The sequence below is a fragment of the Siniperca chuatsi genome, linkage group LG5 (genome assembly GCF_020085105.1).
Source record: "Siniperca chuatsi isolate FFG_IHB_CAS linkage group LG5, ASM2008510v1, whole genome shotgun sequence".
Taxonomy (NCBI): Eukaryota; Metazoa; Chordata; class Actinopteri; order Centrarchiformes; family Sinipercidae; genus Siniperca; species Siniperca chuatsi.
Genome location: NC_058046.1, coordinates 7858220 through 7873839, shown reverse-complemented (window position 1 = coordinate 7873839; position 15620 = coordinate 7858220). Strand labels below are relative to the sequence as shown.

The following is a 15620-nucleotide window of genomic DNA, read 5'->3' as shown; positions in this document are numbered from 1 at the left end:
AAATCAATTAGAACTAGCCCGACAATGAAATGTCATGCATTTCAAATCCCAGGGAAATAAATTTCACAGCTGAATCTGAAAGCTAGTATTTGAGACACTTATGCTTCAAATTTTTTCCAGATAGAGAAATGTTATATATGATATGTGATATATACACACATTGTAATGTACTTGAACACATTTTTAGCAATTTGCCAAGGATGACTGGTGGTCCTCCAATCCAACCTCAAGCTTGCCCTCAAGCCTGTGTGGACACAGTTGGACACAGTTCCATGTGTTTTTAAGAAATGTTGTTTTCAGTCTGAATGTCCAGTGATCCCTCTTTTCAGACCCAGCTCAAGTTGATCAGTCTTCAGCTGTGCCCAAGTAGTGCCAGAGTTCTTGGATTGTGAAGTTTCAAAGAAGTTTTTCCTTGCCACTGTTGCCAGTGGTCTCTGTAAATAATATTGTAAAGAGTACGGTCTAGACCTGCTCTATAGGAAAAGTGCAATGATATAACTTCTGTTATGAATTGGTGCTATATAAATAAAATTGAATTGAATTGAAGCAAGACTAGTGTCTTCTATACATTTTTTAACTTCACGTGAAAATGAAGTTAGAATTAACGGGAATTTATCGGAATTAATGGGAAATAACGAGAATAAAATGGAAATATAGGTGTTATATTGGGTTCATTGTATTGAACTTTCATTGAACAAAAACAAAAAAACATCCCTTATGACCCCCCTCCAAAAAATTACCTCTTCAAGACCTTTTAAAGATCCTCAAGTTTGCCCAGATGGCCACCAATGCAACTCAGGCTGTATACACTACCTGAGACCTTGAGGTGTCTGATTTATTTGGGATCAACAGAATTTAATAAGTTGTCTAATTTCTTAAAAATTGTATATCAACAGTGTCCTCAGTGTCTCTGATAATGGTTGTATTAAGTCAGCGCCCTGTTGCTGCAAATTATGAGCACCCTGTGTAATCGCTGTCATGTTGTCCTAATCTTACTGTGGTATGAAAAATGGCTGTCTTCATTGCTTGCTCTCACAATTGAGTTAACTCCTTCATAAATGTGCCTCAGAGCAAAAGGCCAAGAGAAAATAAATGTCACCCTGCACTCATTGAATCACATTTCCATATCCTCTTCAATCAAATTTCCCCTACTCTAAATCGTCACACCAAGGACTGAAGAAAGGGTAGTTATTTTCAGGTGATGTTGGAAATTTGCCATTTGCTAACAACTTACTTTTCAGATGTTTATGTCAGCTGTTTTCTTCTAACATTTTGATGGAGGGCAATATTCCCCAGAGAGAGAGAGAGAGGCAAATCTCTCCCTTTCACTTTCTTCCTGATAAGCTGTACAATAACCACTCTGCCAGTCGGCCACCACCAGGATTGAGATTTCAGTTTGAGATTTCAGTTTTGCACGGTCGTCCCCAGACGCAGTCATGACATTAAAGTTCTGCAGCAGGCAGTGAGGGTCTACTCTGCAGTAGCCCTTTGACAGCTTGCTTCTCAAACTATTTTTGAAAGGGTGAAAGATTATACAGCGCCCCTGGTATCCATCACTGCCAGCCACCTGCGGCTCTTCCCTCATGGTGCTGCCCTGCATGAGCGATGAAGCACCGGGAGCCTCCAGGCCTCTATAGTGCTTCCCCTCGATCACCTTTACTTCCCACTTTCTGAGGCTTCACCTTGCGAGTCATTGGAGACTCGTTTGTTTTGGTTAACTTGTCCCTTAGCCGAGAAAAGAGAGGCAACTCAGGAGAGGATGCAGAAGAAGAAAAATGTGCTCTGCAGTTTCATTTATTTGGGTTAAGTTGGAATTGTGTAAAACCACAGTAACAGGTAGTGGAGCTGATGCATGCGGAGCGAAATGCTATCTGATGTCTTATATCTTCATTTGATCTCAGAATCACAGAGGTAACTTTTGAAAGAAAGTGGCCAATGGGTAAATACACATCCTAAGGCTAAAAGTAGCTCAAATGGCTTAGTTAGAAAGGGCGTGACATTCGTTCTAACTTTAGGACTCCTAAGTTCTTGATCTAGGAGTAATTCACAAAGCCTTTTAGCACTAAAACCAGCTCTTAAGTCTGAGAGAAGGTAGAGGCTGTCCAGAGGACCTTCTCACAATCAGTCAGCTGCTGTCAGTAATGAGCCTTTTTGCATCAGTTTTGTAAAAATATACTGAATATTTAAATTACATTTCATTAAATGTACATTAAATAATCACTGTATGCAATAAGTAAATGAAAAAATAAATTCAAATTAGACAGATCTATCTGTCTAATTTAAGAGCAGACTAATGTGTCTAATCTAAGTAGTTTACTCATTGCACTGCTCTGTATTGATGAATAGAAGAGTCAGAGTAACCTGACTACCAATCACTGAAGACGTAGACTGTAGACTCCCACTTCCTCAGTAAAAGTTCCTCTCAGCAGCTTTCTGAATAGGTCTTAAGAGGAAACTCTTAGCTAGGTACTTGTAGCACCATTTAAGGGGACTCCTAGTAGAAAGACAAGATCCTTTGTGTATACAGCCCTAAAATAATTTACAGTTTACTGTGACGTAGTTAAGTGACTGCCACCAAGAATGTTGATGCGAGCACGATAAACTTTTTCATTGAATCCATGAGTTTAAAGGTTGACTGATTTCTATCGGAGAACCAATGCAAGCGAATGATTAGGCTGCATCAATACAAAACCACAGATCCGACCTGAATTCTACAAAACCATTTTTGGCATTACTCAACACAAGGTGAGTAATGCTAGCGTTAATAGCTAATGCTACTTCTAACTGGCCCCAACTCCTCCTGGTTACTGAAGTCATGCTGTTTTATTTACAGGGACATGTGTCCATAGTGTGTTATTGAAAATACCAAATTTAGAATGATGACACAGTCCCAGGAGCTGAGGTAAACAACACTCATTGCACTCTGCAAGATTTTAGTGAAAAAATCATCCTCTTTAGCCAGGGACTGGCTAAAAAGTTATCCAGTGTTTCCCTGCCTGTGTTTACATTTCTAAATTCGTATTTGAAACTAAAATTGAGGAAACTGACAAATTGTAGTCACACTTTCACATTATTAAAAAAGTAAAAATATTGTATGGAATCGGCTTTGAGTTGCAGTGAGTTGCAAATGTATCTGTATTGTTTTTGTATATGATCATGGACTGTATAACACCCCTAAATGGAACAAAAAGTCCCTTTCACTTTTGAATGCAAACCATCCACTGCTTACAAGCACAGATGGGAAGTTAATAACACACCACAATGCAATCTCATAGAAAGCTCATAGAACATGGTAACCGCTAGCTAGTCTATTCTGGCACATTGGCCTGTACACTGACTCACCGATAAGCCACAGATTAGGGTGCTGAGTTGAGTTATTTCATTTGCCAGTAGTAAATCTCTAGTTGTCTCTCAGCTAATTGAGGACTATTGCTTGGGAGGGAACATGGTGGCAGTATGACTGATCAGCAGTGTAGTCCTCTGTGTGGACTGTTTATGAGCAGGGAAAAGGTGGTGCAGGTCCAGGGTTCATGCTAAATTAACCAGCAGCCATCTGCCCCACTCTGATGGTACAAGTTTAGCTCATTCCCTCTCTGATTGTAGCAGGGTGCCCAGGCTGAAAGAGCATATGCTAAATCTGAATCCATATGAAACAAATTGCTTGGGGGGTTGCAACTGCAGGATATATTATAATGGAGTGCTTTGTGAAATGGACTTTCAGAATGAAATCATCACTCAAAAGTGTTTTCAACCCCTTGAAGCGATAAAACAGGCATGCTTACCAAATCACAGATAAGATTGGTCTCTGAAATTGGACGCAGTTAGGAAATGGGCAGTAAGTAAAGATGTAATATTGAGGAGAACAGGCATTAGCTAGAAACAAATGGCTCGCCTTCTGCTGGTCCAATCTAGTGTTTAAATTGACCCACTTATTGTACACGGGGACAGGCTTTGCCCTTTGTTTCTTGTTGAAGAGGACCTTGATCAGCTTGTTGTAATTTGCCAGTCTCTGGGCCTGCTATTAAGGCTTTCATAGATCTATTTTAGGGTCAGGGGGAGTGGCAAATATAACACTCAGCCAAGAGCAACAGCTTGAGAACTGCAATTGCAGTGCTCTATAGAAGGAAGCACTGGAAAACGGAGGAAGTGAGAAAAAGGGAGACAACGTGCTAAATCACATCTGCCAGAAATGCATCTCCGATTAACGGCTATGATGGAGTCTGGAAAAACACAATTTGTCTGTCGGGGTGTTTGACAGGCCAGACTACGGTCTAAATTTAATGTTTTGCTGCGAGCACTGACAAAACTGCACTCTGTTTTCTTTTGGCAGCTACATGAGGAATCAAAAGAAACTGAGTGACCAATATAATGAGAAAGAGGGAGCTGACTGCTGCTTGATCTATGACAACATGACAGACAGAGTTCAGACAGCGTGTAACTACATCACTCTCCGGATATCTCCGCTATCAAACTGCATTATGGTTAAAACCCATTAACAAGCACTTTCTTTTTAGTGCACAAACATGAAAATGACAAACCTTGGTCACTTGATCCCTGCTGAATACACACCATAGACTGTATAAAACATGGATGTAGTCTCCGTGACGTCACCCATAGGTTTCTGAAGAGACAGTTTTTTGTACCAAGCTGTAAACATGTTTATTTCTGCTGTAAAGTTGAGCGTTTTAACATGGGGCTCTATGGAGATTGACGCTCTTTTGCAGCTAGCCATTCGAGGAACTGCAGTTTTTGGCACTTCCGGGTTGGCTTAATTTTTCAGCCCAGGAGGTTGCAGCTTGATACACACATGATCCTGGTCTCTTCTGAATGGTAAGTTTGGAGTTTACTATCAAAAAGTGTAAGTGATACTAGACCAAATTTAGTATCACACACATGGTAAAAGTTTTTTGACATATTTGTTTTTTTATTAGTTTTTTTGTTGTTGCTTTTTTCATTTTTGAATGGAACTATATGCCTGTAGCTGAGCCTGGAGAGCTTAGAATCACATAAATATATCCACTATTGGACACAACCTGTTTCATATGTGGTGATGGTAACACTGAAATTGAGGAGGGTTTTGTCTAGGTGGACACCCATAAGGGCCATTTGGCAAACGATATTAGTGGGTATCAGAACTGTAGAATGCCAATATTTCCATAAAAATCAACAAAACCACATAAACTTCCCACAAAACTGTTTATTTGTTAGAACATGGCCAATGTGAATGTAGACAATGAAGCACAGGTAGTTTCAAGTAAAACTTTTGCAGTGGTGATACTGGGATCATATAATGGTTTGCACTGCTGGGAGCGTGAGACTTATAGTTTGACAAGGTTGTGTGAGGACAACATCAGAAAATCAGCTTGTGCAGAACATATCTGTGCTTTATTGAGCAGTACCTAGTTAATAAAAGGAGTTAAATGATATATTATTGCCTAAATTCAACATTAACTATGAATTTTTCACACCATGGCTGCTAATTTTCACACAACTCCCACAAACCTTCTCTTGTACTGCACTGAGAAAGAACAATACGTTATTGCCCAGAGTACACCGTGGCTCTTCTTTAGACTACTCATGCTCTCTTAGCATAGAATGAATCCTGCTAAGCTCCATAAGCATCTCCTATATGTCCTCATTAGTGCTACATAATAATATTTAACATTAGGATGATGACTTGGACCAGCTGACGGCTCAAACCTCAGTGTTGTTTCTCAGCTCTCTTTGCTTCTCTGTTCTGTATTTGACCCCCTCCTTCCAAGCAGACTTCACAGCAGCTTAATTTCACACCCAATGCGATTGGTATGAGATGACACCACTCTCTATTAAAGCATTTAACACCTGAAAGATCAGAAGGGTAGTTCTTGCCAACACATGGCAGAAACACTGCAAAGATATGAGACTTTACCTTTTGTATATGCAGGAACAATGACAGTATTTTACTGTAGATGGCTACATAATTTTTGGTTTGTGTTCCTATCATTTTGTTGTAGAGAGAAAAAAAGAGAAGCTACCTCACCAGGAGAAGCACTTTGTGAATATGTGTTGCCCAGTCTGAAATCATCTTCAGGGCCTGTTCAAAGAAGAGATGCAGCAGATGCAGAGCAGACATGAAGCATGATGGACTGTTCTTTTGACAGCCATGGCGATAGTTGGGAGTGAAAACACCAGCTGTAGCACAGCATGGAGTTTAAGTGAGTTTATGTTTTCCATCTTGTTTTTTGATTCATTTTCACATATTGTTAGCTATGATAATAATAATTGATAATAATAGTTGTAATTCATCCAAAGGTAAAGGCTGAGCAATTAACCATTTTTATATCAAAATTACAATTTGAAATTTGAAATATTCAAAATTTAAGATGGTTTTATTAGTCCTATGACAAATAACGGCTTCTTAACAAGCTGTAGCAGGTGAAAGTTTATGCTGGCAACTGTTGATTTCACCCACTATAATGACAATTGACAATTTATTCAGTTGTAGTTAATTAATGTAAATAGAGTTGAGAAATGAGAGGAGCTATTTCAGGTGCCGCTGAACCTGGAAGTCCCATTAATTTTTCCCTTAGACACTGTTACCTAACTCACAGCTGGAGTTCTTGTACAGCTTGGATCAGCATGAAACTCTCCTGGTTGAATCGTCAGTCCATAAGAATAACAACTGTGTTAAGAGCTTCTTAACGTCGGCTGTCCGTGGAGATGATGCTGAATACACTTTAATGTAACTGCATATGTAACTGTCTGTAAGCCATGCTATATATTAAAGATGCATACAACACAAAGTGTAAGTGGTGTAAACAAAACAAAGAAATGTTTTATACTTGGAATTGTTTAGTATGAAAATTAAATTTAATGTATAGCTTTCAGCTTGCTGCCCTTTATTATTCATGTTCCTGGGTGGAAGTAAGTTTCAGAAAGATACTTTGATTGATTTAGCTGCTGCTCTTAAACTCATGCTGGTTCCTATGTTTCAGGAAAATTCACATCATCTGTTGTGAATGTCATTCTGTCATAATGTCTGTATCAGACCTGCTGTACATAACTCAAACAACATGTGCATCATAAATAAATAAAAAAAGAAATTGAAAGATATGGAACCTGAAAATATCCCATCAGGAAAATGGCATTTCAGCCAGAAGAGATTAATATTTTAGGCTAGAAGAGGAAGAGGAGAACGATGATGACAGAAATTGCGCATATCAGTTGTTGAATTGATTTGTGTTATTTTCTCAACATTATCACTAATCACACTACATCAAACGTCACTTAACAAAGAACATCTGTGTTCATGATAAAAGTATAGACTTCGTCCTGCAGGTTCGGCAGGTGGGTAGGAGGCACTCGTTGATACAGTCATTTCTAAGAGTGTCTTCAGTTATGATGCTTTTGGGAAAACACCTCTTAATGGATTTTACAATCATCTTAGCCTTAAGATGGTTTTGGGAAACAAGGCCCACACTTACATATCAGATTGTCATTATTAAGTATCACCTTTGAATGGCTTGAATGTATTTGAATATTGGGTAATGTTATGTATACCAGTAATGTATATCTTAATAAATGTCTGACCACTGTGCAGGCAGCAGCATGCGGAGATACAGCAGTGCTTTAGTATTGTTTTAATATCATTTTCTTCGAAGTACAACATACATTTAACGATCACTCAAGTCAGTTGTCATCAAACGGAAACGGGAGTCACAGACGAATGAGGCAGTAAAAATAAAGAGAAGCTAACCATTCCTGCACATCAAAAACAGGTACCATCTGTTAGTGTCAATGTGCTTTCTCATTGCACTGTATAGAACATACAGACTCAAGCTCTGTCAAATAAACTGACTTGTAGCTGTAACAGACTGCAACAACCTTGAAAAGGCTGAGTTATTCTGTCAAATCTTTTCAGTATCATTTTGCTCCAATCAGCGCTCTTCCCTGTCATCTCCTTTTCAATCTCACGTTGCTGCACTTGTCAGAATAGTAAAGAAGTCAAAAAGTCACATGGAACATTTTCCTTTAGATTAAAATAGACGTATGCTATAACACAGCCCAGAAAATAGTATTTAGAATGGCTGATCCCAATGGGAATAAACAGTAACCACTTGAATTAGTTTGTCTACTTTGCTTTTTATCGAATATATAATATTATCCTGTCTGGCAATAAATTAGATGACTAGTGTATGTATCTGCTGGTGTTGGAAGTCACATTAGGTAAAGTACACCGCCCAGGTAAGAATGATTAATAAACCAAAGGAAATGACAGCATGTAGGCATATTTTATGATTCAGTGATCACTGCTAGAGACTAAACAGCAAATGGCAGAGCTAAAATTGCTCTAAATGAGATAAACCTTGCGTGTGTTTAATGTCACACTTATGCAGAGTTAATGCTGAGCTTAAGACTAACGATAATGATTCTGACGTCCAATAAATCACCAAGGCAACACCACACCCTAACCCTTGATATAAAAAGCAGTTGGCAGTCAGCTGAACCCAGCTACATGCTGTCTGGCTTTATATTGTCTGGTTGTCTGTCACTGTCAGGGTAAACCTGGGATGGTTTTTCACTCAGACTCTCCCACCATTGAAGCAGAACAGATGCAGAGGCTGCAGCTCCTGTTTCATTTAGCTGCTGCATGGAGACAGAGTGTAGGAAGATAAAGGAGTCTATATCTGATGTTTCAGCCTCGTATACAAGTTCCATTATATCCCTGTGCAATAAAGAGAAGTAAGTAGCAATCATCTCTTTGTATTCCTCTAGTTTTAGATAACTGCAGTCATCTATGGCACCATGTGACCTCAGGTCTGTGCCAGAATAAGACTCTGGTTTAAAATGACACTCCATCCCAAATCTATCAGAGATGCAGAGGTTTTCAGAAAGTTTACAGTATTCCCGTCTGCAGGATATACATGGACTACAAGTACTAGGCTTAATAGATTAATTAAGATTGGGCTATATAAATAAATCTGTCTTGACTTTACACTGTTTATTCACACACATAATTGTGGTTTTTGTGTGTCAACTTGGATTGAATCATAGACTGTATATAAAGATGGACAACATGACAGCTCCTCAAAAGTGAAGCTAAAACATCTCGATGGACTTTTGGTGACTCTTTTGCAAGGCCGGATTATCAATTGGAGGAAGCGGGCAACTGCCATGGGGCCCCAGATCTGCAGGGGCCCCAGATTCAGTGAGTGTCAATTGTTTTTTGGTAATTTGGGTAATTGCTACAAATGTGACAAATTTACACCACTAAAGAGTATATGGATGGGTAACAAGGACTGGTCTTAAATTAGTACCAGTTCCTGATTGGTCAGATCTGTAGTACCGATAAGCTCCTGCAGCAGTCGGTGCTGCTATTTGTATTTGAAGGTCATTTGCTCATCCTTCGGCATTTTCAGTTTGCCTATTGTTGAATTAACTTTTCCCTATATGTAGCCATCCACTAATGATGATGGGTCGCCAGACTACATCGTGGTTGTGTTTACCTGTGGACTGTATGACAGACATGTTACAATGCTGGTGTTATTCCAACATAGGAGGACTAGTCTCTGGGTACATAATGAGGCTGCCCTGTGTAGGCTGCTGTGTAGTTTTCTTTTGATGGGAACTTGGAGGCCACAGGCCAGTGCACAGAGGGTGGTGAATGTGTGGGGTGGGTCAGCAATTTTTTGGCCCTCGGGACCACAGCCATCCAAAAAGTCGGATTGATGCACCCCTAGTAAGAAACACAGCTGACTCAGAAGCTCAGAAATAATAAGATGTTTCATTTAATAATTTACAAAAATGATCTTTGAGGAAAAGACACCATCACCTCTTTTAATTCCACTGCAGTGATAACCAGGGAAATGTGCTTACACAATATGTCCACATTAGTGTCTTAATGGACTATCTACAACAAATAAATTTTCCATCCCATTTACAATCTTGCAAACATTACAGTCCTCACTGTTACAGTAAATGAAACATCTCATCTCCACACTATTCACTATAAACTTAGAACAGAATGAGCATCAGACATAACCAGAAATCAGACTCTGGATCTAACTGAGTATTGGAAACTTTGCAAACTCTACAGTTATTTGCAATAAAATGTGAAAGTTAGACCAAAATTACTTAAAGCCATTTGAAAGATCACAGGTGAGCAATTACATCAATTTTACAGTATGTGGCAAAGTAAGGCTTTGTTTTGTCCTATAGTTTGGTGACTACACATATATACATACACAGTACCTCTGCATCCGTTCTGTATATAGAGAAGCTATAAAACTTTTAAAGACTTCCTTTTAAAGAACAAAAGTTTGATTTTTATCATGTGGTGGTCAGAGCTAAGAGCTGGATGGGCAGCAGATATATTTGACCCCTAAAGAGTTTTCTTCTCAACAAATCAAACACAGGAACAGTGGAGTGCTAATGGTCTGCCCATGCCTTTAGTCTCTTTCTCTATATTTTCCCCCTCTCATGTCTTTGCCATCAACTTTTCATAGCTGCTCTGTATACACAACAACAATATGCAGACCCCTGGATAACAGCACCTCCTCCTTTAAGGGAGCTGTTGAATTTTTCATCACATCTTCAGAGTCAGACTGCACATTTTCTCAGCAAGTTGAGAAGTGCACAAGGACGGAGCTGGAGGTCAGGGAGAGGGTATGGCAAGCAGAAGATGGGCAAAGGCAAGAGGCGAAATCAGCAAAAAGGAGATGAAGAGAAAGATGAAAAGAGGAAATATAGTAAAGTGCTCCAAGTAGAAGCTGTGAAGGATGTGTTCTCCAGCACCATCTCCTGCCTCCCCTCTCTGTCCCGACTGACTGGCCGCCTGCTACGCCTGCTGTGGTCCCATTCTCCTCTCCACAGGCTCACAGTGCTGGTTTTGCCTGATAGGATGATTTGCCACTTCATTACTAATTGATAATCACCGGAGAGAAATACTCATTAGCCCAAGTGCTGAATAGTGCAGCTAGCACGCTGACATTTTCAGCCTCTCCATAATGACTATGTTGATGTTGGCGAATCCGTCTCCTCCTAACACAGTGCAAAACAGGCATAGTGCAAAAGAGATGAAGCCAGATGGGGATGGCTTTAAGCTACATTGGAGAGGTGGAGAGGAGCCTTTGGTGCAGAGTCAGAACCTGCGCCTTTATAATCAGATTTTTAAATGGTGTGTGTTCAAATTTGACAGAGTTATTACTCAGGGAAGAAGCAGTGTTAAATTTATGGTGAATTAAGGGGGCTCATTATGTGTGCATCTGAATGTAATGTATTCGCATTCGGGTACACCCCTAGTATATGTACAGTATCTTACAGAAGTGAGTACACCCCTCACATTTTTTGTTTTGCTACAATGTAAAGTAGTGAGTATACAGCTTGTATAACGCTGGCCACAAAAGTGAGTACACCCCTAAGTGAAAATGTCCAAATTCGGCCCAATTAGCCATTTTCTCTCCCTGGTGTCATGTGACTCGTTAGTGTTACAAGGTCTCAGGTGTGAATGGGGAGCAGGTGTGTTAAATTTGGTGTTATCGCTCTCACGCTCTCATACTGGTCACTGGAAGTTGAACATGGCACCTCATGGCAAAGAACTCTCTGAGGATCTGAAAAAAAGAATTGTTGCTCTACATAAAGATGGCGTAAGCTATAAGAAAATTGCCAAGACCCTGAAACTGAGCTGCAGCACGGTGGCCAAGACCATACAGCGGTTCAACAGGACAGGTTCCACTCAGAACAGGCCTTGCCATGGTCGACCAAAGAAGCTGAGTGCACGTGCTCAGCGTCATATCCAGAGGTTGTGTTTGGGAAATAGACGTATGAGTGCTGCCAGCATTGCTGCAGAGATTAAAGGTTTGGGGGGTCAGCCTGTCAGTGCTCAGACCATACGCCGCACACTGCATCAAATTGGTCTGCATGACTGTCGTCCCAGAAGGAAGCCTCTTCTAAAGATGATGAATGACAAGTAGACTAAGGACATGGATTACTGGAACCATGTCCTGTGGTCTGATGAGACCAAGATAAACTTATTTGGTTCAGATGTTGTCAAGCGTGTGTGGCAGCAACCAGGTGAGGAGTACAAAGACAAGTGTGTCTTGCCTACAGTCAAGCATGGTGGTGGGAGTGTCATGGTCTGGGGCTGCATGAGTGCTGCCGGCACTGGGGAGCTACAGTTCATTGAGGGAACCGTGAATGCCAACATGTACTGTGACATACTGAAGCAGAGCATGATCCCCTCCCTTTGGAGACTGGACCGCAGGGCAGTATTCCAACATGATAACAACCCCAAACACACCTCCAAGACGACCACTGCCTTGCTAAAGAAGCTGAGGGTAAAGGTGATGAACTGGCCAAGCATGTCTCCAGACATAAACCCTACTGAGCATCTGTGGGACGTCCTCAAATGGAAGTTGGAGGAGCGTAAGGTCTCTAACATCCACCAGCTCTGTGATGTCATCATGGAGGAGTGGAAGAGGACTCCAGTGGCAACCTGTGAAGCTCTGGTGAACTCCATGCCCAAGAGGGTAAAGGCAGTGCTGGAAAATTATGGTGGCCACACGAAATATTGACACTTTGGGCCCAATTTGGACATTCTCACTTAGGGGTGTACTCACTTTTGTGGCCAGCGGTTTAGACATTAATGGCTGTGTGTTGAGTTATTTTGAGGGGACTGCAAATTTACACTGTTATACAAGCTGTACACTGACTACTTTTTTTTCCCTATAATTTAAAAAAAAAAAGAAACCATATCATATTAAACTAAAATGCTGAGAAATGTTGTTGCGCAAACATGGGCTAAATGTTTGTACCTTTAAATAAACATCATGTACTCAAAACCAAATAGCAAATAGCCAACATGACAAAGCTGAACTGACTGCAACCACTCAGTTTACCCTCAACCAACCACAGCGCACCTATAAGAATAAAGAACCATTCAGGCCTGAAGTTAAGGGTCCGTGTCCAATCAGCTGTGAGGACTTGTTTCTCCCATTTGGTGCGGTCACGCGTCAATGCCCTTTACAACACCTCAGGGCTCCCTCTGCTCTTCTGGCAGCCGGCCCTCCACCAGCTGGAATAATATTGTGTAATTGTTATTGACATATTGTGACTGGGAGAGGATAAGCAAGAACATTCTCTCCTCCTCCTCTGTAAAATTAACAGCTTGTGACACGCTGGTGGACTCCAGAGGGAGCCAAGCTGACAGCTCCGGCCAAGAGGGCTGCCTATCAGTTCAACAGTGGAGGACTTACAAATGATCAGAATTCTTTTCAAAAGTAATTTGCTGCTCTCTATCACTGATCAATATTACACATGTCACATTATTGGCTACAGTATCTGACAAGTGATCACAAGACTTACCACTCAAACATCGTTTACATAAAATTCTACCTGTTCTCTGACGGCGACTAAGCGGTAGAATCGCAAATAGTACAGGTTGCGCTCAATACAAATAACAGAAATCATCAATGAATGATTCTTAAAGCTGCACTAATATTTCAACAATAGGTCAAATGTACAATGAATGTACAATGTAGAAGGAGTCTTTCATCGTGAAGAACCCACAGAGAATTATCACTGACTCGGCCGTTCCCCTCAGAGTGTTTTAATGCCCCCAACTTTACTGTTCTGGTTCAGTCTAAATGCTCTCATTAACTGCATTTCATTGATCTTCCTCACGTTCAGCAGCCTAAGTGATCAAGACTTTAACTGTGTTAAATCATTTTGTGTTTGTTCATAATGGATTGTACTGGTCAAAGCGTATTTTCTATCTTGTGATTATTTATTTTGTCTTCTTGTGTAAAATGTAATTATCCAATTATACTGTGTATTTTAGCTTTAGCAGTAATGTAACATTCATGCCAATAAAGCTTATTTGAATTTGACTTTGTTCATGTGAGTCCTGAAATCATAATTATTTGTCGGGCGCTCCTGTGTTACATGCATTCTTTAGTTTCTGTTTGTTATGTGTCTTCTGTCCAGCACCCGAAAAGAATTTTGGATGTCTCCACTCTTGCCATCGCTTTATATATAAAGAAAGTATAGGGACATGACTGTTGAATTTCTTGACCCTTAAAAGCCGACACATTTCATAAAGAAACTGTCCCACGCCAAACTTTTACAGTGTTTAATAACAAATAATAATGAGATTGTCATTATTATAATAATGAAATACCCAGAGGTCAGTGTCAGTCAATGAACAGCACCCACAGAGCCAGTAGGGTGTCAGGGTCCTGTTCAAGGACACATCAGATTGCTTCAGTGTGCCTGCTGACAAGGGACTTGAACCATGAAGATCACTCTATTAATGGATGGTTTCTCTTACCACTAGGTCACCCTCCTCTAACACCTTGCCATGGCTGTTCCCTCGGTCACTCTACATAAGTCTGAGTCTGACACAGGGCCATCGGCAACAGGACGCAACAGAGAAAGCTGTCCTGGACACTGCGGCCATGGGGCCCAAAGAGGTTGGTAAAGAATCAACATTAGACTGTAATTTTTTCAAGGGGCTTACTGACAATGCATCCACCTTTTTGGAGCCTTACTGCTCCCCCTTAAATCCTACGTTTAAACCTGTTTAAGTTTCCAAAGTGCAGTCCAACACTGCATGCAACAGAGTAGAGTTTCAACCAAATTCTATGATGTGCTTCACATCATGTAGTGATTATAAAATAAAAAAAGTATGTCAGCACTGCTCCGTACCTTTCATCTCTCCCATGTCCAGGGTCTTGCCCAGCTGCTCCAGCAGGTCTGCTCTGGCAGCATTCTTCTTGTGCTTTTTGCCATCATAATGTTGCTGAGCCATGCCAGGGTTGTTGAACCAGGCGTTGCATAGCTGGCAGTAGCGGTCCGAGTCGCGGCGCTGTCGCGGGGAGGTCATCGGAGATGTTTCTGGGGAGCTCTTTACAGGACTGGGGGAAGCCTCTGGAGGAATAACAACAACAAAAAACAAATTTGAAGTCCTGCAGGGTTTTTACTGGCTCAAAAGGAGACATATGCCTCGGAGACTTATTATTATTTTTTTAATGGCAAATAAATTTAAACATGTGTCAGGTCAAACGCAGATGTGCGATGCCTATAAGAAGCACTTACTTTGACTTACAACTGTTTTAAATTTTACTAAAAAATGTTATGTTCTGTAAAGTCATATAACACAACATATTTTCTCTAAGTACACACAACAAATGTGTGTCCTTAAACAATATTAGAAAAACAAGTGGTAAAGCACTACAATGCTACAAAATGCTCTGTTGCAAGTGGTCATAAGTTGATTTTTCCTTTTTTAGGTAGTCCGATCCGATACTTACATTGTGTAAATGTTGTTTAAATGTGTAACTGATACATTGAAATAACAGCTGTAGATACTAAATGTGACACGTGACACTCCCATATGCAGTGAAATGCTGCATTGTAGAACCCAGATGTCATTAAGGAGAGCAGCAGGCTGAGATAAACAAACACAGTAAAGTTTAAGGATCAGGTTTTGATCGGCTGAATGTTCCGATCCATTAAAAATGCCAGGATCGGCCCCGATACTGATCCTTAGGATTGGCTCGGGACATGCCTACAAATGTATCTTGTTAGTCATGTGAATTATACTTTTAAAGACCAGTGGTAATCAGCTAGCATTTCATCCTGCA

The 15620-nt window shown here is 40.5% G+C and overlaps 1 protein-coding gene across 4 annotated transcripts in view; it reads right to left on the bottom strand.

Moving 5' to 3' along the window:
• Positions 1–15620, bottom strand: part of zmat4a (zinc finger, matrin-type 4a) — a 134872-nt gene that overhangs the window by 26840 nt on the left and 92412 nt on the right. For 3 of the 4 annotated variants that reach the window (XM_044197088.1, XM_044197085.1, XM_044197087.1), the window contains one exon: positions 14683–14904. In XM_044197088.1, coding sequence (XP_044053023.1) covers positions 14683–14904 — 222 coding nt within the window. Of the gene's footprint in view, positions 1–12709; positions 13052–14682; positions 14905–15620 lie in introns of those variants that run through there. The other variant, XM_044197086.1, reaches the window with a different exon arrangement.